At 39.0% G+C, this 25,221-nt stretch overlaps 1 protein-coding gene across 6 annotated transcripts in view; it reads left to right on the top strand.

Moving 5' to 3' along the window:
• Positions 1 to 25,221, top strand: part of ralgapb (Ral GTPase activating protein non-catalytic subunit beta) — a 192,179-nt gene that overhangs the window by 69,632 nt on the left and 97,326 nt on the right. For all 6 annotated transcript variants that reach the window (XM_059981071.1, XM_059981070.1, XM_059981073.1 and 3 more), the window contains 2 exons: positions 4,780 to 4,947; positions 8,302 to 8,416. In XM_059981071.1, coding sequence (XP_059837054.1) covers positions 4,780 to 4,947; positions 8,302 to 8,416 — 283 coding nt within the window. The remainder of the gene's footprint in view (positions 1 to 4,779; positions 4,948 to 8,301; positions 8,417 to 25,221) is intronic.

Genomic DNA, 25,221 nt, shown 5'->3' on the forward strand with positions numbered 1-25,221 from the left:
TTGATGGTCTCTGAGAAGAGAGAAAATATCTGTGGCTTAACTGCACAAAACTGATGAGATCTGTGATTCTATGGAACAGCACGTATCATAAAGGAAGCTATAGAATTAGAATACTGCAGCACAGTACAGCCCTTCAGCCCATGATATTGTGCATACCTTTGAACCTAGTCTAAGATCGATCTAACCCTTCCCTTCTACATAGCCCTCTTTTTTTCTTTCACTTCTGTGCCTATATAAAAGTTTCTTAAATGTTCCTAATGTATCTCCCTCTACCACCATCCCTGATGGGGCATTTCACACACCCACCACTCTTTGCAAAAATCTTACCTATGAATTTTAAAGACCTAGATCACAACTGCCTTTGATTTATTTTTGTCCAATGAAAACAATCTAATTTCTTTGCCTTAACTTTCAGGATCATCCTGTTGCTATTCTTTTCAGTTATTTTTAAAAGTGCAATATTAAAACTTCAGTTTCACCAGTGAGCATGATTAGAATTTGTTTAAAATCACTCCAGTGAGCATGAAGCTTTGGAATATATTGTTAAGTGTTCCTGGAGGTAAATAATGAAATCCAAGTCCAACCTTGTAGAATTTGCAGCTTAGATAATAGCTAAATGAGGTGTCTGAGTGATCAGAGGATCAGGTAGACCCAGCCAAATATTTAAATTGTCCTATCTTCTTCTATAGATGCACAATGGAGAGTACTCTAACTAGCTGCATCACATCCTGGTAGGGAAGCACCAATACCCAAGAATGAAAAGTCTACAGAAAGTGGTGAATACAGCCTAGTCCATCAAGGGCAAAGCCCACTCCACCATTAAACGCATTTACATGGCACACAACCACAAGAAAGTACCATCCACCCTCAAGGTTCAGAGGTTCATTTATTATCAAAGTATGTATGCAGTACACAACTCTTCTCCAGCTAGCCGCAAAACAGAAAGGAAACTGCAAGTCATTCAAAGAAATTCATCAACCATCGCCCCCCACACAAGAAAAAAACAAATCTTGCAAATGGCAACACAATCATCAGCCCCTCCACGCGAAATAATTTGCGCAAGAACATTAAAGCCCCCAGCAGAGAAACAAATCATGCAAATGGCAAGAACATGAAATCCCAAACCCCAACAACCCCCCCCCCCCCCCCCCACCCGCACCATCCAGCCAAGCTGTCTTCCCACTGTTGCCACTGGGCAGGAGATACACTCCCTCTAATTTTTTTACAGCTATGTGGGCTAACCACGGCAATGAACAGGAAATTTTTACACTGTCTGAAAACTGCACAGCACTTCAAATGGTTTTTTTTATAAGATGCATGGTATGAGTATTTAGAAAGATTGAAATGTAGCTGACAATATAACACTCACATTGAAGCTCTAAAATGTTTCAAAGTAGAGGTTGTGGTATGTTTATTATTATATTGACATAATATAAAAGAAAATTCCAGCTGCGTGACAATAAAGGCTATATGTGGGGAGCACTTCAGTTACTACACTGCACAGCTGCACACCTGCCAGCTTAAAGGGAATAGTGAGCCTTAGGTCCCACATCACCATTTCTGCATGGAGGTCAGTGACCCGTGTTGTTCTATAGGGATCTGTTCTGTGACCCCTCCTTTTTGTGATTTTTATAAATGACTTGGATTAGGATATAGAGAAGGATGGGTTAGCAAGTTTGCTGATTACACAAGGGTTGGGGGAGTTGTGTATAGTCTGGAGGGTTGTCAGAGGTTATGGCGGGACATTGATAGGATGCAAAACTGAGCCAAGGAGTGGCAGATGGACTTCAACCCAGATAAGTGTGAAGTAGTTCAATCTGGTAAATCCATTTTGAAGACGGAATGCACCCTAATTTCTGGTGTATAATCCGAGAATTTGGCCCTAAATTTTGGTCCTAAAATTAGGGGGTTGGTTTATAATGAGGGTGCCAACTTTGAAAAAACTAATACACAGAAGGCTGGTCTTATTTATTGGCTGTTTTTGAGTCAAATTCGTTCCACCGTCGACGCATGAATTCTTTGAATGATTTAAACTCACATCCAGTGGCTGGAGCACGGACATCAAACCACCGGGGATGACTGCAATGTCCGTATTTTCAGCTTTCAGTGCTGCTTTTGTCACACCTGACAAGTGCGCTTTGAACATGTCCCAGACAAGTAGCGACTTTTTCTTCCTGAAATCTTCGGGACGTCGACGCCACACCTCTTTAACCCACTTCAAGCAACTCGCTTCGTCCATCCAGCCACGTTCTTGAATGTAAACAACACCATCCCACGAGAATTTTCTGAACAATCTTTGTTTTTTGTCTCAACACAAGATCACATCTGTTCATAAACTGGGTGCACCAGCTTTGAGTAGCTTTGAAATTTTCGCTGACCTCACGATATTTTTTGTCCCATTTCAACGCTTGAACTCAAATCATTTCTCTGGTAACAATGTATCCAGATGATCGCTGGTGATTCACTTTTTCCTCCCAGTTCTGACCACTGGCGTGTTTTCCCGCGGTTTGCACATTTCATCTTTGGCATTTCCTTCAGCGTGTCCTCTGCCTTTCTCCACTCTCTCTCGCTCTCTCTCGTTTACACTAAACTTCTTAGCAGCTGCAGAATTATTCGTTCCTTTAGTAAAATCAACAACCTTCAGCTTGAAACCAGCATCTTTTATTTATCAGCACCCTGATTTATTTATTAAGAATTCGCTTATAACGCTCTACAATGTGTAGGCCTGTTTTCTTAGCAAGTACTGGTTCACAAAATTTCCAGGTTCCAGATCCAGCATGCGAGGTCTTGTGATCTTTTCTGGCTAAATCAAAAACCTCTACAAAAGGGGTCGACTTATACATAGGTAACATGGAAAAGTCATTTTTCTAGCCTTGAAAATGGGGGTTGGCTTGTACACCAGAATTTACGGTAAGACTCTTGGCAATCTGTAGGATCTGAGAGACCTTGGGATCCGTGTCAATAGGAGACTCAAAGCTGCTGCGGAGGTTGACAGTGTTGTTAAGAAGGCGTATGGTGTGTTGACATTCATCAACCGTGGGATTGAGCTCAAGAGCCGAGAGGTAATGTTACAGCTATATAGACCCCACTTGGAGTGCTGTGTTCAGTTCTGGTCACCTCACTACAGGAAGGATGTGGATACTATAGAGAGAGTGCAGGGGAGATTTGTAAGGATGTTGCCTGGATTGGAGAGAGTGCCTTATGAGTATAGGTTGAGTGAACTTTGGAGTGATGGAGGATGAGAGGTGAGCTGAGTGAGGTGTATAAGATGATGACGAGCATTCATTGCGTGGATAGTCAGAGGATTTTTCACAGGGTTGAAATGGCTAAGACGAAGGTGCATAGTTTTAAGGTGTGTGGAAATGGTTACTGAGGGGATGTCAGGGGTAGTTTTTCACACAGAGAGTGGTGGGTGTATGGAATGCACTGCCGCCACCGGCGGTGGAAGCAGATACAATAGAGTCTTTTGAGAGCCTCTTAGATAGGTACATGGAGCTTAAAAAAAATGGAGGGCTATGCACTAGGGAAATTCTAGGCAGTTTCTCGAGTAGGTTACATGGTCGGCACAGCATTGTGGGCCGAAGGGCCTGTACTGTGCTGTAGATTTCTATGTTCTATGTATCACTGGGTTCAGGAAAAGGTTACATCCTACAACTATTATGCTTCTGAACCAGCATGGATAACTTCAGTCAACTCAACCTGGAACTGATTGCCCAATCTACAGACTGACTTTCAAGGACTCTACAACTTGTGTTCTCAGTAATTTATTTTTAATTTTATTTATTTATTAAGATACAGTGAAGCTCTTCGAGTCATGCCGCCCAGTATCTCCTGAATTTAACCCTGGCCTAGCCTAATCATAGAACAATTTACAATGGCCAATTAATATGCTACTGGTTCTTCTTTGGACTGTGGGAGGAAACTGGAGCATGCAGAGGAGACCATGTGGTCACATAGAGCACTCATGAACTCCTTGCTGAACAATTTGTCTTCTCTTGCACATTGGTTGTTAGTCAGTTTTTATTTATGTGTTGTTTTTTTCATAAATTCTAGTTTTTTAAATTTTCCTGTGAATGCCTGCAAGAAAATGAATCTCAAGGTAATATATGGCGACATACACTTCATTAGGTTCAGCTGAACACCTCATTAATGCAGATATCTCATCAGCCAATCAAGTGGCAGCAACTCACTACATAAAAGCAACCAGACGTGGTCAAGAGTTTCAGTAGTTGCTCAAACCAAACATAAGAATGGGAAAGAAATGTGATCTGAGTGCTTTGACTGTAGAATTAATTCTGGTGACTGACAGGGTGGTTGGAGTGTCTCAAAAACTGCTGATCTGGGATTTTCACACATAGCACTCTCTAGAGTTTACGGAATGGTGTGAAAAATAAAACAGAATCCAGTGACTGGCAGTTCTGTGGGTGAAAGCACCTTGTTAATGAGAGAGGTCAGACTGGTTCAAGCTGATACTAACTCAAATAACCACGTGTTACAATAGTGATGTGCAGAAGAGCATATCCAAACACACAACACGTCAAACCTGGAAGTGGATGGGCTACAGAAACAGAAGACCATGAACGTACACTCACTGGCCACCATATTAGGTACAGGAGGTACATAATAAAGTAGCCACTGAGTACGTATACTAAATAATTAAAACTTTGTAGGTTTAAAATTAAAATATGGCAATTAACTGGAATGAATTTGAATAAATTAGTGTCTCAGGTTTGTTATGAAATACCATGATGGTGTATGGTGCTGATTTTCTCTCTACAGATTCTACATGGTGCTGATCCAGGGTCTTCAGATCAATGATTTCATCTGTCGCCCTGTTCTGGCCAGCATCATCCTGAACTCTCCTGCATTATTTTGCTCTGACCTGAAAGGCATCGATGTTTTAGTTCCTTACTTCATTTCAGCTCTGGAAACGATCTTGCCTGACCGGTGAGTAATTGTCCACCTCTGTTTAATTTGATTTTCATTGATTCCAATGGCACAGGTTATCTTGTGGGACCTTGACCAACCAGTGGGAAACATTTGATCATGAATGCCATTCAGGATTCACAATTGTTTAATATCATTTCCAGTACACAAAATAATCGTGACTTCAGATTTGATGCAACACAATAAATATAGATGCATAGGATAGCTTATATTCATATATGTATCAATCAATCCATTTTTTTGTCTGCACGTGTACCTTGTTCAAAAGTCATTTGCCGAATAAGAAGCAAGTATCCAGAAGTCCACTTAACCAGTTGTCTGTGCTGCCCAACCCATTTCCAATGCTGAGTCCATAGCCAGACAGGTCAAGAGAATAACACAGAAATTAGGGACAAATAATTAATATTTCACATTTCTTTAATTTTAAAAATGTCTAATAGAACATAGAACGTTACAGCACAGAGTAGGCCCTTTGTCCCACATTGCTGTGCCTTACTTTAAACCTCCTGTTTGCATTTATTCATTGGTGTTGACTAAATGAAATTAATCCCCTAGCACTAACCCTGCCAAGCAACTGCCTCTTCACTGCCACTTACTTCCTATTCTTCACACACACTTTGAAATCATTTTGGGTTTGCTCATTTTTTTTTGTCTAAGACAATTGAAAGATGTTTGATAGAGACATTGTTAAGTTTAATTTGTTACTTGAACCTTGTACACACAAGTTTTGGTTCCTGATTTCTGTGTCCTGATGAAGAGAAATGAATCATCAGCTGTTCAAAGCTGCTGCCTGGCCTGAATTTCTATAGTGTTTTGTGTGTGTTGCAATTAAAACTAATGCTGTTGAGCATTTTTGGTACATAGATCTTAATAAATAGTCTAAAGATGGGCCAGTTCAAAGTTCTGATACAAGGTGAAAAATGAATAAGGCAAATTTTGTCAGGTGAAATGGGCAGACAGAAGTTAAAATAGAATGTTGTGAAGTGATTCCTTTTTGTAGGGCAAATGACTATCATCTCATAGCACTTGCATCCACTGTAATGAAGTGCTTTGAGAGGTTGGTGATGAAACATCAAATCCTGTTTGAGAAGCAACTTGGATACACTCCAATTTACACACCATCACAGCAGATACCATTTTATTGGCTCTTCACTTAACTCTGGAACATCTGGGCAATGAAGATGCATACATCAGGATGCTCTTCATTGACTACAGCTCAGCATTCTACTCAAAACTAATCAGTAAGCTTTAACACCTTGGCCTCAATACCTCATTCTGGATAACTGGATCCTTTATTTCCTCACTTGTAGGCCCCAGTTGGTTCAGATTGGCGATAACATCACCACCGCAATCTCTATCAGCGCAAGTGCACTACAGGGCTGTGTGCTTAGTCCCACTACTCCATTCATTTTACACTTATGACTGAGGGGCCAAGCACAATTCCAATGCTATATTTAAGTTTGCTGATGGCACCAATGTTGTGGGCCAAATTAAAGGTGGAAGGAGACCATAGAGTAAACCACTGCTCTCCAAAATAAACATTGCTACACATCACAAGTTTGCAAATGACCACCTGGGTAATCCACAACGCTTCTGGGACAATGTTCTGTGGACAAATAAGAACTTTTTGACAGAAGTGCACACCATTATGTTTAGAGGAAAAAAGTCATTATACACCAACACTAAAACCTCATCCCTACTGTGAAGCATGATGGAAGGAGCTTCATGGTTGGGCACTGCTTTGCCGCCTCAGGGTCTGGATGGCTTGTAGTTGTTGAGGGAACAATGAATTCAAAATTGTATCAGGACATTTTACAGGAGAATGTCAGGGAGCAATCCATCACCTGAAACTTAATAGAAGTTGGATGATGAACAAGACAATGATCTGACATACAAGAGTAAATCAACAACAGAATGTTAAATAGAAGAAAATTTGTGTTTTGGTCAGAGCTTAACCTAATTGAGATGCTGTGCCATGACCTAAAGAAGGCTGGTCCTGAAGGTATCCCAGAAATATTGATAAACTGAAACAGTTTTGTATGGAGGAATTGTCTAAAATTCCTCTTTGCCATTGTGCAAGTCTGATCAGCTACTGAGATTATTGCTGCAAAAGGAGGTTCTACCAATTGTCAAATACAAGTGGTCACGTACTTTTCAAGCTTGGACTGTGAATGATTAAACAATGTATTCAATTAAGACATGAAAAGTACAATTGTTTGTGTTATTAGTTAAGGCAGATTGTGTTTGTCTATTATTGTGACTGAGATGACAAATAGACCACATTTGATGAGTAATTAATGCAGAAAACCAGCTAATTGCAAAGGGTTCACAAATTTCTGCTTGCATCTTTGCTGTACAGCTAAGAAGCCATGATACGGACCTGTTGCGCCCCTTGGCAAATTGGAGCAAATCTAAGTCACTTCTCAGGAGTTAATGTTTCATCACCACACTCTCAAAACACTTCATCACCACACTCTCAAAACACTTCATCACCAAAGATGTAAGTACTACTGGACAATAGTCATTGAGGCTGGTCACCACACTCTTCCTGGGCACCGGTATCATTGAAGCCTGCCTGAAGCAGGTGGGTTTCACAGATTGCTGAAATGAGAGATTAAAGATCTCAGTGAACACTCCAACTAGTTGATCAGCACAGGTCTTTTGTTCTTGTCGTGGTACCTCAAAAGGGCCAAATGCTTTCCGTGGGTTCATTCCCCTGAAGGATGCTCTCATGTCAGCCTTGAGACTGAAGTCATAGGGTCATCAGGGGCTGTGGGAGTTTGTGATGGTTCCTGCATAATTTGGCAAAACTAGCTTTGAAGTTATTGAGCTCATCTGGAAGAGAAGCCCTATTGTCATCTATGTTGCTTGATTTCACTTTGTAAGAGGTGATAGCATTCAAGTCCTGCCACAGCTATCGAGCATCCTTCAATGATTCAAGTTTAGTTTGGAATTGTCACTTCACCTGGCTTTCTGGAGATCATACCTGGACCTCTTGTAACTTTCTTAGTCAGCAAACTTGAATGCCACTGATCAGGCTCTCAGCAGATTTCATGGTTCATTTAGGATTAAAACAAAGAATAACAAGATATCTAGGTTTGAGAAGAATTGTGCTGATTATCACCCACCCTTCCACTAGCACTATTAGTCCAGAAACCACTGTTTTCTCCATCTCCAGTCTTTGGATTCAAGAGGTGTTTCACTAGTATCTTCATTTTCCACCTGCTAAGTTTTATAATATGTTCTTCAACCTGGGAGGGGATTTTGTATTATTATGCTATATAGACTCAGCTTTGCAAGGTAAGGAACGGAGCAACTAATTGTAAAAGTTTTTTTTTCCTGCCTCTCTTGCAGAGAACTGTCAAAATTTAAAGCATACGTCAATCCCACTGAACTTAGAAGAGCTTCAATCCACATTCTGCTGTCAATGTTGCCACTCCCCCATCACTTTGGGACAGTTAAAACAGAGGTACTGTTCAAATGATCTGAGGTGCACTTATTAAAATTTTGGCAGATGAGTTGAAATTCTAGGCAACCTAGTTATGCAAAATTTTGTGGGATATAGATAGGGTAAATGAAAGACTTTTTCCACTGAAGTTGGATGAAACTAGAACTAGAGGTCATGGGTTATGGGTGAAGTGTTAAATATTTAAGGGGAACGCAAGAGGAAACTTCACTCAGTGATGAGAATGTAGAACAGGCTTCCAGTGGATGTGATGGATACAGGTTCAATTTAAACATTTAAGAAAAGTTTAGGTAGATGAGAGTCCTATAGCCTGGACACAGGTCAATGGGACTATACAGATTAATAGTTCGGCATATACCAGATGGGCTGAAGGGCCCGTTTCTGTGTTGTTGTGTTTTGTGACTCTACAACATTATTATTCGACAGGAGTTGAAATTTAATTGAACAAGATTTGTTTTTAATAATGTTGCCTAGAATTTAGGATACATATAGATAGTTATAGAAAGCTGGAGAGAAAATTATCACATATAAACAGATCATCAATTTTGTTTTATTCTGAGCTGTTTGGGCTAAGAAAGCAGCAGGTTTGATCCTGTTGTTATTTAAGTTTTTTTTATTCATTCATAAGATCAGAAGATTGCTGGCAAGGCAAGCATTTATTGACTTTGCCTAATTGTCCTCAAGCTGACAAAGCCATTTGGCACTGTTGCAGTCTTTTTGTTGAAGGCCTTCTCACAATGCTGTTACAGAGCATGGGCTTTGGAAAAACTACAGTGAAGAGGGTAGCAATGTATTTTGAAAACCCAATGGAATGTGCCCTGTGGCAGAAATTGCAGTCTGTTGTTGCCCTTATCCTTCAAGCCATTAAGCAACATCGATTTATAAGATGCTCCGATTAAAGCCATGTTGAATTATTGCACAGAATTTAACTGTGGTACACTGGTGGTAGAAGGACTACTGGCTGGAGTATCAATCATGTAGGTTCTCTTGTCCAGGAAGATCAAATTGAGAGGTGCAGAAACTGGTTTGGAGCACGCTAAGTTTCAGTCCTGAAGCATATTCAGCAATCCTGCTTAAAACAATCTACCCAGCAGGTGTGATGGAATCAGTCATTGCCATGGCACCTTGCCCGCCAACAGTAGCTTACAAATAATCTAGTTCTTCAAGTGACAAATCAACATTATCGAACTAACCAAATCACAGAACACTGTCATTGGGATGGTCACATTGCAGAACATGGGCATTGGAATGGTCACATCACAAAACGTGGGCATTGGGATAGTTCAGTAGACATTGGGATGGTCACATCACAGAACATGGCTATTAGGATGGTTCAGTAAGCATTGGGATGTTCACATTGCAGAAGGTTGTCATGGGGAGGGTCACATTGCAGAAGGTGGGCATTGGGAGGATCACGTCTCAGAAGGTGGGCATTGGGAGGATCACGTCGCAGAAGGTGGGCATTGGGAGGGTCACGTCGCAGAAGGTGGGCATTGGGAGGATCACGTCTCAGAAGGTGGGCATTGGGAGGGTCACGTCGCAAAAGGTGGGCATTGGGAGGGTCACGTCGCAGAAGGTGTGCATTGGGTGGGTCAAGTCGCAGAAGGTGGGCATTGGGAGGGTTAAGTAGGAACTGGGATGGTCACATCACAGAACATGTACATTGGAATGGTCACAATGCAGAATGTTTTGATAAGTTTATTATCATATATTAGTTGGTAAGTTGATGGAGAAGATCCCAAGAGGCAGGATTTATGAACATTTGGAGAGGCATAATGTGATTAGGAATAGTCAGCATGGCTATATCAAAGGCAGGTCATGCCTTATGAGCCCGATTTAATTTTTTAAGGATGTGACTAAACACATTGATGAAGGTAGAGCAGTAGATGTAGTGTATATGGATTTCAGCAAGGCATTTAACAAGGTACCCCATAGAAGGCTTACTGAGAAAGTAAGGAGGCATGGGATCCAAGGGGACATTGCTTTGTGGATCGAGAACTGGCTTGCCCACAGAAGGCAAATAGTGGTTGTAGATGGGTCATATTCTGCATGGAGGTCAGTCACCAGTGGAGTGCCTCAGGGATCTGTTCTGGGACCCCTTCTCTTTGTGATTTTTATAAATGACCTGGATGAAGAAGTGGGGGGAGGGTTAGTAAGTTTGCTGATGACACAAAGGTTGGGGGTGTTGTGGATAGTGTGGAGGACTGTCAGAGGTTACATTGGGACATTGATGGGATGCAAAACTGGGCTGAGAAGTGGCAGATGGAGTTCAACCCAGATAAGTGTGAAGTGGTTCATTTTGGTAGGTCAAATATGATGGCAGAATATAGTATTAATGGTAAGATTCTTGGCAGTGTGGAGGATCAGAGGGATCCATAGGACACTCAAAGCTGCTGTGCAGGTTGACTCTGTGGTTAATAAGGCATACAGTGTATTGGCCTTCATCAATCGTGAGATTGAGTTTAGAAGCTGAGAGGTAATGTTGCAGCTATATATGACCCTGGTCAGACCACTTGGAGTACTGTGCTCAGTTCTGGTCACCTCACTACAGGAAGGATATGGAAACCATAGAAAGGGTGCAGAGGAGATTTATAAGGATGTTGCCCGGATTGGGGAGCATGCCTTATGAGACTGGATTGAATGAACTTGGGCTTTTCTTCTTGGAGTGATGGTGGATGGGAGGTGACCTGATCGAGGTGTATAAGATTATAGGCATTGATCGTGTGGATAGAGGCTTTTTTCCAGGGCTGAAATGGCTAGCACTAGAGGGCACAGTTTTAAGGTGCTTGGAAGTAGGTACAGAGGAGATGTCAGGGGTAATTTTTTTTACACAGAAAGTGGTGTGTGCATGGAATGGGCTGCCGGCAACAGCGATGGAAGCAGATACAATAGGGACTTTTAAGAGACTCCTGGACAGGTACATAGAGCTCAGAAAAATAGAGAGCTAAGGGTAACCCTAGGTAATTTCTAAGGTAAGGACATGTTCGGCACAGCTTTGTGGGCCGAAGAGCCTGTATTATGCTGTAGATTTTCTATGTTTCTATGTTAATGATTTTTTGCTGCAGCAGCAGTAGTACAATGCAAATCATAAAATTGTTATAAATAAAGAAATACATCTGGTAGCTTTCATCAATTGATGGACCATTCAGAAATCTGAAGACAGGAGAAGAAGCTGTTTCTGAATTGTTGAGTATGGGTCTTCAGTTTAAATGCAGTGATTATCACAACCACCTCTGTTTCAAAGGCAACAACCCTTGCAATTTGTCCACAAAATTGATGTCTGTAATTCTTGTAATAATTTTGGCAAATTTCTTCAAAATCTCATTCCTTTAAATCTTTCTTTACATTAGGCAGTCAAGCCTGTCCCAACATGGCCATTGCTGATCTCTGTTGGCCTCACCTATCTTCCATTTCCCATAACTGTGCCAATTTCTCAATCTATCAAATATTTATCTTTCCCCACCTTACATACATCGAATGATCTGGTTTCCACCACTCTCTTGAGTCAGAGAATTCCAGAGATAAAGTTTCTGTTTTAAATAACTGACCTTTTTTTTTCGTAGCTATGACCCTTTGTTCGTGACTCTTCCAATAGTGGAAACGTCTCCGCATCTCACTCTTCATTTTCTCAGTTCCAAAGAACACAGACCCAAACTATCTAGCCCTTTGGCAGCACAGCCTTCTCATCCAGGAGTCATTTGGTGAATTTTCTTCACATTAAATGATACAGCTCAGGAGCAGGACTTTCATCCCATGAAAATACATCGTTCAATTAATTAAAATATAAAGAAAGCTAATGCTGCCAGTACAGACCCCTGAAGGACACCAGTGTACATTATACTTCATTAATTCCGTAAAGCAACCTTTCACTCCAACTCTTTGTTACTCAACCAACTACCTATCTATGGTGCTACTGCATGGTCTTCAGTCTTAATGACAAGCCCATCATGTGGCACCTTAGCAAATACATTTTGAAAGAAAGTATATACGTGAGCCTCAAGCAAAAATGGAAATTACAGGAAGCACAGGAAATTGTGGTGCAATAGTTATTGGCTAACACAACCACTTTAACAGCACCAACTTTCCTTGATCAGGATTCAATTCCCACCACTGTCAGAAAGGAGTTTCCCCATGACCATGTAGGTTTCCTCTGGGAGCTCCAGCTTCCTCCCACATTCCAAATTCATACAGTCAGTGTCAGTGAGATGCGAGCATGTCGGAAGCATGCTGACTCTTGTGGTTGCCCTCGCACAATTCTCACTGATTTCACTTCTCTGCATGTTTGGATATATATGTGACAATTAAAACTGATCTTTATAATACTCAGTCAGGTGAGATCTATGGAAAGAGAAACACAGCTAATGTTTCAGGTTCATTAGAACTGGAAAACAGAGAAGACCGGTTAGTTTGAAGTTGCAGAAAGATGGATAGGGCAAGAGGAATATTTCTGAAATGCTAATGAGGTTTGCCAAGTTGATTCTGCCATTTACTGATACATCATCCTCATTTCCTTCATCAATGCTCACTGCTATTTCGTCAAAAAGATTTAAGATAACTGTTTGCTATCTTACTGTAATAAATCCACATTGTCTCAAGGACTGCTGATTCTGTCTCCATCATAGTGTCTAGAAATTGACCCATTGTGAAGGTCCCCAATTATTTGGTTTATTCCTAAACCGTTAGCATGCAGTCAGGCTGTCAGGAAGGGCAGGCAGATGATAGGACATAATTGTAGCCATCAGGGTGTGTATCAGTACATTTGGCAGTAACAAAATGCATTAATAGAGGTAGAACACAGGATAGAACCATAGAATATTACAGCACAGAAACAGGCCTTTTGGCCCTTCTTGGCTGGCCGAACCATTTCTCTGCCTAGTCCCACTGACCTGCACCTGGGCCATATCCCTCCAAACCCTTCTCATCCGTATACCTGTCCAAGTTTTTCTTAAATGTCAAAAGTGAACCCGCATTCACCACTTCATCTGGCAGTTCATTCCACACTCCTACCACTCTTTGCGTGAAGAAGCCCCCCCCCAATGTTCCCTTTAAACATTTCCCCCTTCACCCTTAACCCATGACCTCTGGGGTTTTTTCTCCCCTAGCCTCAGTGGAAAAAGCCTGCTTGTTCACTCGATCTATACCCATCATAATTTTATACACCTCTATCAAATCACCCCTCATTCTCCTACACTCCAGGGAATAAAGTCCTAACCTATTCAACCTTCCTCTGTAACTCAGTTTCTCAAGTCCAGGCAACATCCTTGTAAACCTTCTCTGCACTCTGTCAACCTTATTAATATCCTTCCTGTAATTAGGTGACCAAAACTGCACACAATACTCCAAATTCAGTCTCACCAATGTCTTATACAACCTCACCGTTACATTCCAACTCTTATACTCAATTCTTTGATTTATAAAGGCCAATGTACCAAAGCTCTCTTTCCAACCCTATCTACTTGTGCCACTTTTAGGGAATTATGTATCTGTATTCCCAGATCCCTCTGTTCTACTGCACTCCAGTGTCCTACCATTTACCTTGTATGTTCTACCCTGGTTTGACCTTCCGAAGTGCAATACCTCACACTTGTCCGCATTAAACTTCATCTGCCGTTTTTCAGCCCATTCCTCCAACTAGTCCAAAGCCCTCTGAGCTTTGAAAATCTTCCTTACTGTCCACTACACCTCCAATCTTTGTATCATCAGCAAATTTGCTGATCCAATTTGCCACATTATCATCCAGATCATTGATATGGATGACAAATAACAATGGACCCAGCACTGATCCCTGTGGCACACCACTAGTCACAGGCCTCCACTCGGAGTAGCAGTCCTTCGTTACCACTCTCTGGCCTCTTCCATTGAGCCAATGTCTAATCCAATTTACTACCTCTCCATGTACAAACGTATACCTAGCGACTGAATCTTCCTAACTAACGTCCCATGCAGGACCTTGTCAAAGGCCTTACTGAAGTCCATGTATACAACATCCACTGTCTTTCCTTCATCCACTTTCCTGGTAACTTCCTCGAAAGACTCTTATAGATTGGTTAAACATGACCTACCATGCACAAAGTCATGCTGACTGTTTCTAATAAGTTCCTGTCTAACCAAATACTTGTAGATCCTATCTCTTAATATTCCTTCCAATAATTCACCTACTACCAATGTCAAACTTACCGGCTGATAATTTCCCGGCTTACTTTTTGAGCCTTTTTTAAACAACGGAACTAAATGAGCTATCCTATTTTTAAAAAAAAATGTTTATTCAGTTTTCAAATAATTACAGAAAGAAAAAGAAAATATGTTTAAAAAAATATATACCCTTCCCCCCCTCCCCTTAACCCCTCCCCCCTAACATCCCTATAGAAAAAAACAGAAAGAAAGAAAGAAAAGAAAGAGTGCCTGGATATCGGGAGATCCCCACATGCTCCACGGAGTTCAGTATATATATTTATTTCTTTCCCCAAATAACCAATTATTTTATCTTTGGAGCACCTATATATTTAATCCTGTCTTTTGTAAATAAGGGCGCCAAATTTTCAAAAATGTTTCATATTTATCTCTTAAATTATAAGTAATTTTTTCAAGTGGAATACAGCTGTAAATTTCATTCTTCCAATGATCTATACTTAAGTATGCATCCGATTTCCAAATAACTGCAATAGCCTTTTTGGCTACTGCCAGTGCAATTTTTATAAATTCTTCCTGATATTTATTCAATTTGGGTTTCGATTTTATCCCTTCAATGTCACCTAATAAAAATAATATTGGATTATGTGTAAGTTGTGTTCCAATAATTTGTTCCAATAAAACTCTTAAATTTGTCCAAAAAGGTTGAATTTTAGAACAAGACCAAGTAGAATGTAAAAAAGTACCGATTTCTTGCTTACATCGGAAACACTGATTGGATAAATTTGCGTTTATTTATTTTTTGTGGTGTAATATATAATTGATGTAAAAAATTATATTGCACTAATCTTAACCAGACATTTATTGTATTTGTCATACTATCAAGACATAGTCTTGACCAATTTGTTTCTTCAATTTTAATATTCAAATCACTTTCCCATTTTTGTCTTGACTTATGGACTCCTTGTTTAATTGCCTGTTTTTGAATCAAGCTATACATACAAGAAATAAATTTTTTAGTCTTTCCTTTTTGAATTAAAGTTTCTAGTTTATTAGATTTCGGCAATAACATTGTTTGACCTAATTTTTCTCTTAAATAAGCCCTTAATTGGAAGTAACAAAAAAGAGTGTTGTTTGATACTTTATATTTATTCTTTAATTGATCAAATGACATTAATATACCTCCTTCAAAACAATCTCCTATATATCTAATCCCTTTTTGAAACCAATTATATAAAAGTTGATTATCCATTGTAAAAGGAATAAGTCTATTTTGAATTAAAGATCTCTTTGCTAATAAAGATTTCTTTGTCTCATCGTCAACATTTATCTTATTCCATAAATCAATCAAATGCTTTAATATAGGAGATTCTTTCTTCTCCCGTATCCATTTAGATTCCCATTTATATATAAAATCTTCTGGTGTATTTTCTCCTATTTTATCTAGTTCTATTCTAATCCATGCCGGTCTATCTCTCTCAAAAAAAGATGCAATAAAACTAAGTTGATTTGCTTTATAATAATTCTTAAAATTTGGAAGTTGTAATCCTCCTAGATCAAATTTCCATGTCAATTTTCCCAACGATATTCTTGACATCTTACCTTTCCAAAGAAACTTCCTCACATATTTATTTAACTCTTGAAAAAACTTCTGGGGTAGTTGTATTGGTAGTGATTGAAATAAGTATTGTAGTCTAGCGAATATATTCATTTTTATGGTATTTACTCTACCTACTAATGTTATTGGTAATACCATCCATTTATCAAGATCTTCTTGAATTTTTTTCAATAATGGTAAGTAATTTAATTTATATAAGTTCGTTATATCATTATCAACTCTTCTACCTAAATATTTTATACCATCTGCCAGCCATCTAAATTGAGTTATTAATCGACATTGACTATAATCTCCTTTAGTAAGAGGTAAAATTTCACTTTTATCCCAATTTATTTTATAACCTGATATTTTCCCATATTCTTCTAATCTATGGGATAATTTACGCAACGAGTGCAATGGGTTTGTTAAGTAAAGCAGAACATCATCAGCAAATGTTAATCTTGTATTCTTCCTGATTAACTCTGAAACCCTTAATATCTGGGTCCATTCTAATTAATTCAGCTAATGGTTCTATCGACAACACAAATAAGGCAGGTGATAATGGACAACCTTGCCTAGTTGACCTTGTTAACTGAAATGGTGTTGAAATTTGACCATTTGTCACTACTTTAGCTTTGGGATTAGTATTTAAGGTTTTAATCCATTTTATAAAAGATACTCCTAATCCATATTTTTCCAATACCTTAAATAAAAAATCCCATTCCAATCTATCAAATGCTTTTTCTGCATCTAAAGCAACTGCCACATTCATTTCCTCCCTCTTTTGCGCCAAATGAATTATACTAAATAACCGAGTTACATTATCTGCCGATTGTCTATTTTTAATAAATCCTGTTTGATCCATATGTACTAATTTTGGTAAGTATTTAGATAATCTGTTAGATAAGATTTTTGCTATTATTTTATAATCAGTGTTTAATAAAGAAATAGGTCTATATGATGCTGGTTTTAAAAGATCTCTATCTTTTTTTGGCAATACTATTAAAATAGCTGTCGAAAAAGATTCTGGAAGTTTATGCGTTCTTTCCACTTGATGTATTAACTCGATAAAAGGAGAAATTAATAAATCTTTAAACTTTTTATAAAATTCAGGCGGAAAACCATCTTCTCCTGGAGATTTATTACTTTAAAGTGATCCTAGGGCTTCTTCGACCTCTTTCAATGTAAAAGGCGTATCTAATCCCTTCTGTACTTCTGTATTCAATTTTGGAAGAGTTATTTGTGATAAAAACCTTTCTATCTTGACATTATCATTTTGTGATTCTGATTTATACAACTCAGAATAAAAATTCTTAAAAATTTCATTAATTTCTAATGGTTTATAAGTAATGTTATTTTCTCATGTTCGAATTGCATTTATTGTTTTAGAAGTCTGGTCTGTTTTTAACTGCCATGCAAGGACCTTATGTGATCTTTCACCTATATCATAATATCTCTGTTTAGTTCTCATAATTGCTTTTTCTGTTCTATATGTCTGAAGTGTATTATATTGTAACTTCTTACTAATAAGTTGTCTTCGTTTTTCTTCTGTCATATTTCTTTGAGATTCTTTTTCTAATTTTGTAATCTCTTTTTCCAATTGATCTATTTCTATCATATATTCCTTCTTAATTTTAGAAGTATAACATATTATCTGACTTCTCAAATATGCCTTCATTGCTTCCCACAATATAAATTTATCATCAACTGAATGTGAATTTGTATCTAAAAAGAACTGAATCTGCTTTTTCATAAAATCACAAAAATCTTGACGTTTTAGTAATATTGAATTAAATCTCCATCTATAAATTGATTCCCCTTTATCATTGTCAATGTCATTATCAAAGGAGAATGATCTGACAATATTCTCGCTTTATATTCCATATTTTTCACTCTATCTTGAATATTCGTTGATATAGGAAAAAATCTATCCTTGAATATGTTTTATGTCTATTTGAGTAAAATGAATATGGATTAATTCTTCTCCATATATCAATCAAATTTAAGTCTTTCATCAATGATAGTTAATTTTACTACTTTTGATTTTGTAACAACCTTTGTTGATCTATCTAAAACTGGATCTAGACAAAAGTTAAAATCTCCACCTATTAATATTTTGACATGTGCGTTAGCCAAATTCAAAAAGACCTCTTGTATAAATTTTACATCATTTTCATTTGGTGCATAAATATTCATAAGAGTCCATAGTTCTGAAAAAATTTGACAATGTATAATTACATATCTCCCTGCTGAATCAATTAATATGTTTTGTATTTTAATTGGTAAATTTTTATTAACCAAAATTGCAACTCCTCTCACCTTTGAATTAAATGAAGCTGCAATAACATTTCCAACCCAGTCTCTTTTTAATTTTTGATGTTCTATGTCTGTTAAATGTGTTTCTTGTAAAAAAGCTATATCTGTTTTCATTTTTTTAATGTATGTTAAAATTATTTTTCTTTTCACCGGTCCATTAAGCCCATTAACATTAAAACTTTAAAAATTCAGTAAATTAGTCATTATTTTTAATTATGTTACTCTAATCTATAATAATACCTAATCTTTCAACTTTCATGGTATCTTGGGAAATCTTTTTAAGATTCTCCATGTTGCTATGTGTGTCCCCACCGATCATCCAGGCGGAAAGATAGAAGAAAAATAGAGTATAAAGAAAAAAACAAAATACCCCCCTACTAATGTTGTGAAAAAAAAGAACACAACATTACCCCCCTCTGTTGTACGGGTCATGGCGATCGCCATGATTACACACGTGAATCCCGTAGTAATCGATCCAAAGCTCCCCAGCCCCCCCCCCGCAACATAAAAAAGTATATATATAAGAAAAAAATACTACTCTCAATTAGTATTTCTGAAATTTTGCTTTTCTCCCCTGTATCATCCTTAAATGTCCATCACTTCCATTCACTGTCTCTATCTTCATCTTTAATCCATTACGCTTGGAAATCTCTATGTGTAATTAGTGAGTAGATGGAAGTTTTTGTGCGAACTCCTCCGCTTCTCGATAATCGGTAAAAAATCTTCTTTTTCCCTCCTCCAAAAAAATTATCAGTGTTGCTGGGTGACGCATTATAAATTTATAACCCTTTTCCCATAAAACTTTTTTCGCTGGGTTAAATTCCTTCTTTCTCTTCAAAAAGTTATAACCATATAACCATATAACAATCACAGCACGGAAACAGGCCATCTTGGCCCTCCTAGTCCGTGCCGAACCCTTAATCTCACCTAGTCCCACCTACCCGCACTCAGCCCATAACCCTCCACTCCTTTCCTGTCCATATACCTATCTAATTTTACCTTAAATGACACAACTGAACTGGCCTCTACTACTTCTACAGGAAGCTCATTCCACACAGCTATCACTCTTTGAGTAAAGAAATACCCCCTCGTGTTTCCCTTAAACTTCTGCCCCCTAACTCTCAAATCATGTCCTCTAGTTTGAATCTCCCCTACTCTCAATGGAAGCAGCCTGTTCACGTCAACTCTATCTATCCCTCTCAAAATTTTAAATACCTCGATCAAATCCCCCCTCAACCTTCTACGCTCCAATGAATAGAGACCTAACTTGTTCAACCTTTCTCTGTAACTTAATTGCTGAAACCCAGGTAACATCCTAGTAAATCGTCTCTGCACTCTCTAAAATTTATTGATATCTTTCCTATAATTCGGTGACCAGAACTGCACACAATATTCTAAATTTGGCCTTACCAATGCCTTGTACAACTTTAGCATTACATCCCAACTTCTGTACTCAATGCTTTGATTTATAAAGGCCAGCGTTCCAAAAGCCTTCTTCACCACCCTATCTACATGAGACTCCACTTTCAGGGAACTATGCACAGTTATTCCTAGATCTCTCTGTTCCTCTGCCCTACCATTTACTCTGTATGTTCTATTTGGATTATTCCTGCCAAAATGTAGAACCTCACACTTCTCAGCATTAAACTCCATTTGCCAACGTTCAGCCTATTCTTCTAACCGGCATAAATCTCCCTGCAAGCTTTGAAAATCCACCTCATTATCCACAACACCTCCTACCTTAGTATCATCGGCATAACTTATATTAGGATAAAAAAGAACTGCCTTCCCTGCTGTCATCAATGACCCGTTTCTCTTTTTGGCACATTGGGCAGCCGCCTTCAGGATCTTTTCTTTATCTTAGTATCTTAAGCATTTTATCAAAATTGATCGTGGATTTTGATCAGCTTGAGGTCTTGACCTTAAGGCTCTATGAGCCCTTTCAATCTCAATTAGAGTTTCTCCTACCATTTCCAATTTTTCAGGAATCCATTTTTGAAAAAAATTTATTGGACCTTTTCCTTCTCTATCTTCTTTAAGTCCAACAATTTTAATATTGTTTCGTCTACTGAAATTTTCAAGCTTATCAATTTTTTCCATAAATTGTTTCCTTTCTGATGTCCAGGCAGTAATATCATCTTCCATTTTATTCATTCTTTCAACTATGTCTTCCGTTGTAGTTTCCAAATCTATAATTCTCTTTTCCATTTTTTCCTGTCTTTTTGTCATTTTATCAAACATAATCTCCATATTTATCACGTTTTTTTGGATTACTTTTAATGCGTTTAATTTTTCTAATTTACGCATTATTTTGCATCAAAGTCTTTTCTATATTTCCAGAAAAGCTTTTACCTCCATTTTCGTCTGATTTTTTCCAGAGAATCTGACTCTCTCTCAGATTCACTTTCACTTTCGGTTTCAGTCATAACTGGAATTTGTAGTTCTGGTTGCTCTCGTTTGCGCATGCTCCTTCCTTCACGTTTGCGCAGTTCTCGTTGATCTTTCTCTTTAGAAATGGTCGATGTTGCCACAGTTTCCTGTTCTGTATCGCCAGTGGTATAATGTACCTGAGCCCGTGGTTCTTTGGCAGAAGTGGGCCTTGATTCTGTTCCAACTTGCGTTGTCTTCACGGTAGTAGTTTTCTTCATCTTCTGTTTGTGAGGCATAACTTGAAACAATCCGGAGTAGTTTATAAGTAACTTTTAGAAAAGTATTGACTAACTTTTCTTCACTCACAACATTAATTTATTGATTTTTTACGAGAGAGCTGGGTTCCAGCGTCTCGATCCTACGTCATCACATGACGTCCTCAGATGAGCTATCCTTCAATCCTCTGGCACCTGAACAGTGGATTATCAACATTTAAAATATTTCTGCCAGGGCCCCTGCAATTTCAAGGATGTAGTGTATATGGATTTCAGGAAGGCATTTGATAAGGTTCCCATGCAAAGCTCATTCAAAAAGTAATGAGGCATGGGATCCAAGTAGACCTTCCTTTGTGGATCCAGAATTGGCTCGACCACAGATGGCAGAGGGTGGTTGTAGATGGTTCATATTCTGCATGGTGGTTGGTGACCAGTGGTGTTCCACAGGGATCTGTTCTCAGACCCCCTCCTCTTTATGATTTTTATAGATGACTTGGATGAGTAAGTGGAGGGATGAGTTAGTAAATTTGCTGATGACACAAAGGTTGGAGGTGTTGTGAATAGTGTGGAGGGCTGTTAGAGGTTACAGTGCAACATCAATAGAATGCAGAACTGGGCTGAGAAGTGGCAGATGGAGTTCAACCCAGATAAGTGTGAGATGGTTCATTTTGATACAGTAGGTCAAATTTGAAGACAGAATGTAATATTAATGTTAAGATTTTTGGCAAAGTGGAGGACCAGCGAGATCTTGGGTTCCATGTCCATAGGACGCTCAAAGCTGCTGCGCAGGTTGACTGTTTTTAAGAAGGCATATGGTGTGTTGGCCTTCAACCATGGGATTGCGTTTGAAAGCCATGAGATAATGTTACATCTCTATAAGGCCCTGGTCAGACCCCACTTGGAGTACTGTGTTCAGTTCTGGTCACCTCACTACATGAAGGTGGCAAGTACTAAAGAGAGAGTGCAGAGGAGATTTTCAAGGATATGAATTAGATTGGGGAGCGTGCCTTATAAGAATAAAATTGTACAAGGCATTGGTAAGGCCAAATTTAGAATATTGTGTGCAGTTCTGGTCACCGAATTATAGGAAAGATATCAATAAATTAGAGAGAGTGCAGAGACGATTTACTAGGATGTTACCTGGGTTTCAGCACTTAAGTTACAGAGAAAGGTTGAACAAGTTGGGTCTCTATTCATTGGAGCGTAGAAGGTTGAGGAGGGATTTGATCGAGGTATTTAAAATTTTGAGAGGGATAGATAGAGTTGATGTGAATAGGCTGTTTCCATTGAGAGTAGGGGAGATTCAAACGAGAGGACATGATTTGAGAGTTAGGGGGCAGAAGTTTAAGGGAAACACGAGGGGGTATTTCTTTACTCAGAGAGTGATAGCTGTGTGGAATGAGCTTCCTGTAGAAGTAGTAGATGCCGGTTCAGTTGTGTCATTTAAGGTAAAATTGGATAGGTATATGGACAGGAAAGGAGTGGAGGGTTATGGGCTGAGTGCGGGTAGGTGGGACTAGGTGAGATTAAGAGTTCAGCACGGACTAGGAGGGCCGAGATGGCCTGTTTCCGTGCTGTGATTGTTATATGGTTATATGTTAATAGGTTGAGTGAACTTGGCCTTTTCTCCTTGGAGGGACTAAGGATAAAAGGTGACCTGGTAGAGGTGTATAAGATGATGAGAGGCATTGATCGTGTGGATAGTCAGAGGCTTTTTCCCAGGGCTGAAATGGCTAACATGAGAGGGCAGAGTTTTAAGGTACTTGTGAGTAGGTACAAAGGGGATATCAGAGGTAGGTTTTTCCACACAGAGAGTGGTGGGTGACAGGAATGTAAAGGTGGTAGATGCAGTAGGGTCTTTTAAAAGATTTTAAAAGGTGTGACAAAAGGGCAATGTTATGATAGTCATGGGAGATTTTAACATGCAGGTCGATTGGGAAAATCAGGTTGGTAATGGATCTCAAGAGAACGAGTTTGTTGAATACCTATGAGATGGCTTTTTAGAGCAGTTTGTTGTTGAGCCTACTAGGAGGGGATCATCTATATAGGATTGGGTGTTATGTAATGAACCAGAGGTGATTCGGGAGCTTAAGGTAAAAGAATCCTTGAGAGACAGTGATCACAATATGATTAAGCTCAACTTGAAATTTGATAGGGAGAAATCAAAGACTGACGTGGTAGTATTTCAGTGGAGAAAAGGAAATTACAGTTGTATGAGTTATTTCCCATGGTAGGAGAGTCTAGGACAAGAGGGCATGACTTCAGGATTGAAAGATGTCCATTTAAAAATGAGATGCAGAGAAATTACTTTAGTCAGAGGGAGGTAAATCTGTAGAATTTGTTGCCATGAGCAGCTGTGGAGGTCAACTCATTGGGTGCATTTAAGGCAAAGATAAATAGGTTCTTGATTAGCCAGACCATCAAAGGGTGTGGGAAGAAGGAAGGGGAGTTGGGATGACTGGAAGAATTGGATCAGCCATGATGGAATGGTAGAGCAGACTCAATGGGCAGAATGGCCTGCTGCTGCTCCTATATCTTACGGTCTTGAGAAAGGTGTTAGCCAAATTAAATTAGAAGGAAATGCTGGCAGGGACATCAGCAGAGCAGCAATGGCTTGAGGATATTTATGTATTCCAAACATGAAGAAATACTCAAATGGCAAAATAGTTCAACCGTGGATGAAAAGATAAGTTAAAGCTTATGTATGAGGGGTGATTGATAAGTTTGTGGCCTAATGTAGAAGAAGTCAATTTAGAAAACCTAGCACATTTATTTTTCTCCCTCCCCTAGTGTTGCCACCATGTCCTTGTGGACCTCCTTGGGTGATAAGCCTTTGAGACAGAGGTAGCGGATGACTGTACAAAGGCCGATGTTGTCCATTTTCTCAGACAGTGCTTACTTGCAATTTTCAATCATCAGAAACAGAAATAACCACCAAGGTTCAAACTTTCTGCGTTATCATTCAAAGAGTTGAACTGCAAGTGCATGTAACGAGAGCTGTATAACTCAAGTCCTTCTACCTTAGGCCTCAAACTTAACAATCAAAATTAACAAAGCAAAAATTAGTGAGAACACAAAGGATTGGGAACCTTATAAAAGCCTACAGAGACAAACTAAAAGAATCATTAGGAGGGAAAACTTGAAATATGAAAGCAAGCTAGCAAACAATGTAAAAGTGGATAGTAAAAGCTTTTTCAAGTATGTAAAAAAAAATCAAGAGAGATGAGAGTGGTGGATATAGGACCACTAGAAAATGAGGTGAGAGAAATAATAAAGGGAGACTAGGAGATGGCAGGTGAACTAAATAAGTGCTTTGCATCAGCCTTCACTGTGGAAGACACTAGCAGTGTGCCAGATGTTGGATGGTGTGGGGAAGGGAGAAGGTGCTCAAAATGCTGAAGGACATACAGGTACATATGTCATGCAGACCAGGTGAACTGCACCCTAGGGTACTGAAAGAGGTAGCAGTAGATATTGTGGAGACATTAGTAATAATCTTTCTAAAATCATTGGACTCTGGCATGGTGCCAGAGGACTGGAAAATTACAAATGTCACTCTGCTCTTTAAGAAAGGAGAAAGGCAGTAGAAAGGAAATTATTGTCCAGTTAGCTTGACCTCAGTGGTTGGTAAGATGTTAGAGTAAATTGTTAAGGTTGAGGTGATGGAGTACTTGGTGACACAGGACAAGATAGTACAAAGTCAACATGGTTTTCTTTAGGGGAAAATCCTTTCTGATGAACCTGTTGGAATTCTTTGAGGAGGTTACAAGTAGGATAGATAAAGGGGATGCAGTGGTTGTTGTATATTTGGACTTTCAAAAGGTCTTTGACAAGGTGCCACACATGAGGCTGTTTACCAAGTTAAGAGGCCAGTTACTAACATGGTTGGAGCATTGGCTGATTGGTAGGGGGCAGCAAGCGGGAATGAAAGGATCCTTTTCTGGTTGGCTGCCAGTGACTAGTGGTGTTCCGCAGAGGTTGGTGTTGGGACTGCTGATGAAATAGACGGCTTTGTTGCCAAGTTTGCAAATGAGACAAAAATTGGTGGAGGGACAGGTAGTGTTGAGGAAATAGGTAGGCTGCAGAAGGACTTAGTCAGATGAGAAGAATGGGCAAGGAAG

This window comes from Hypanus sabinus, chromosome 9, assembly GCF_030144855.1.
Source record: "Hypanus sabinus isolate sHypSab1 chromosome 9, sHypSab1.hap1, whole genome shotgun sequence".
In the NCBI taxonomy this organism is placed as follows: Eukaryota; Metazoa; Chordata; class Chondrichthyes; order Myliobatiformes; family Dasyatidae; genus Hypanus; species Hypanus sabinus.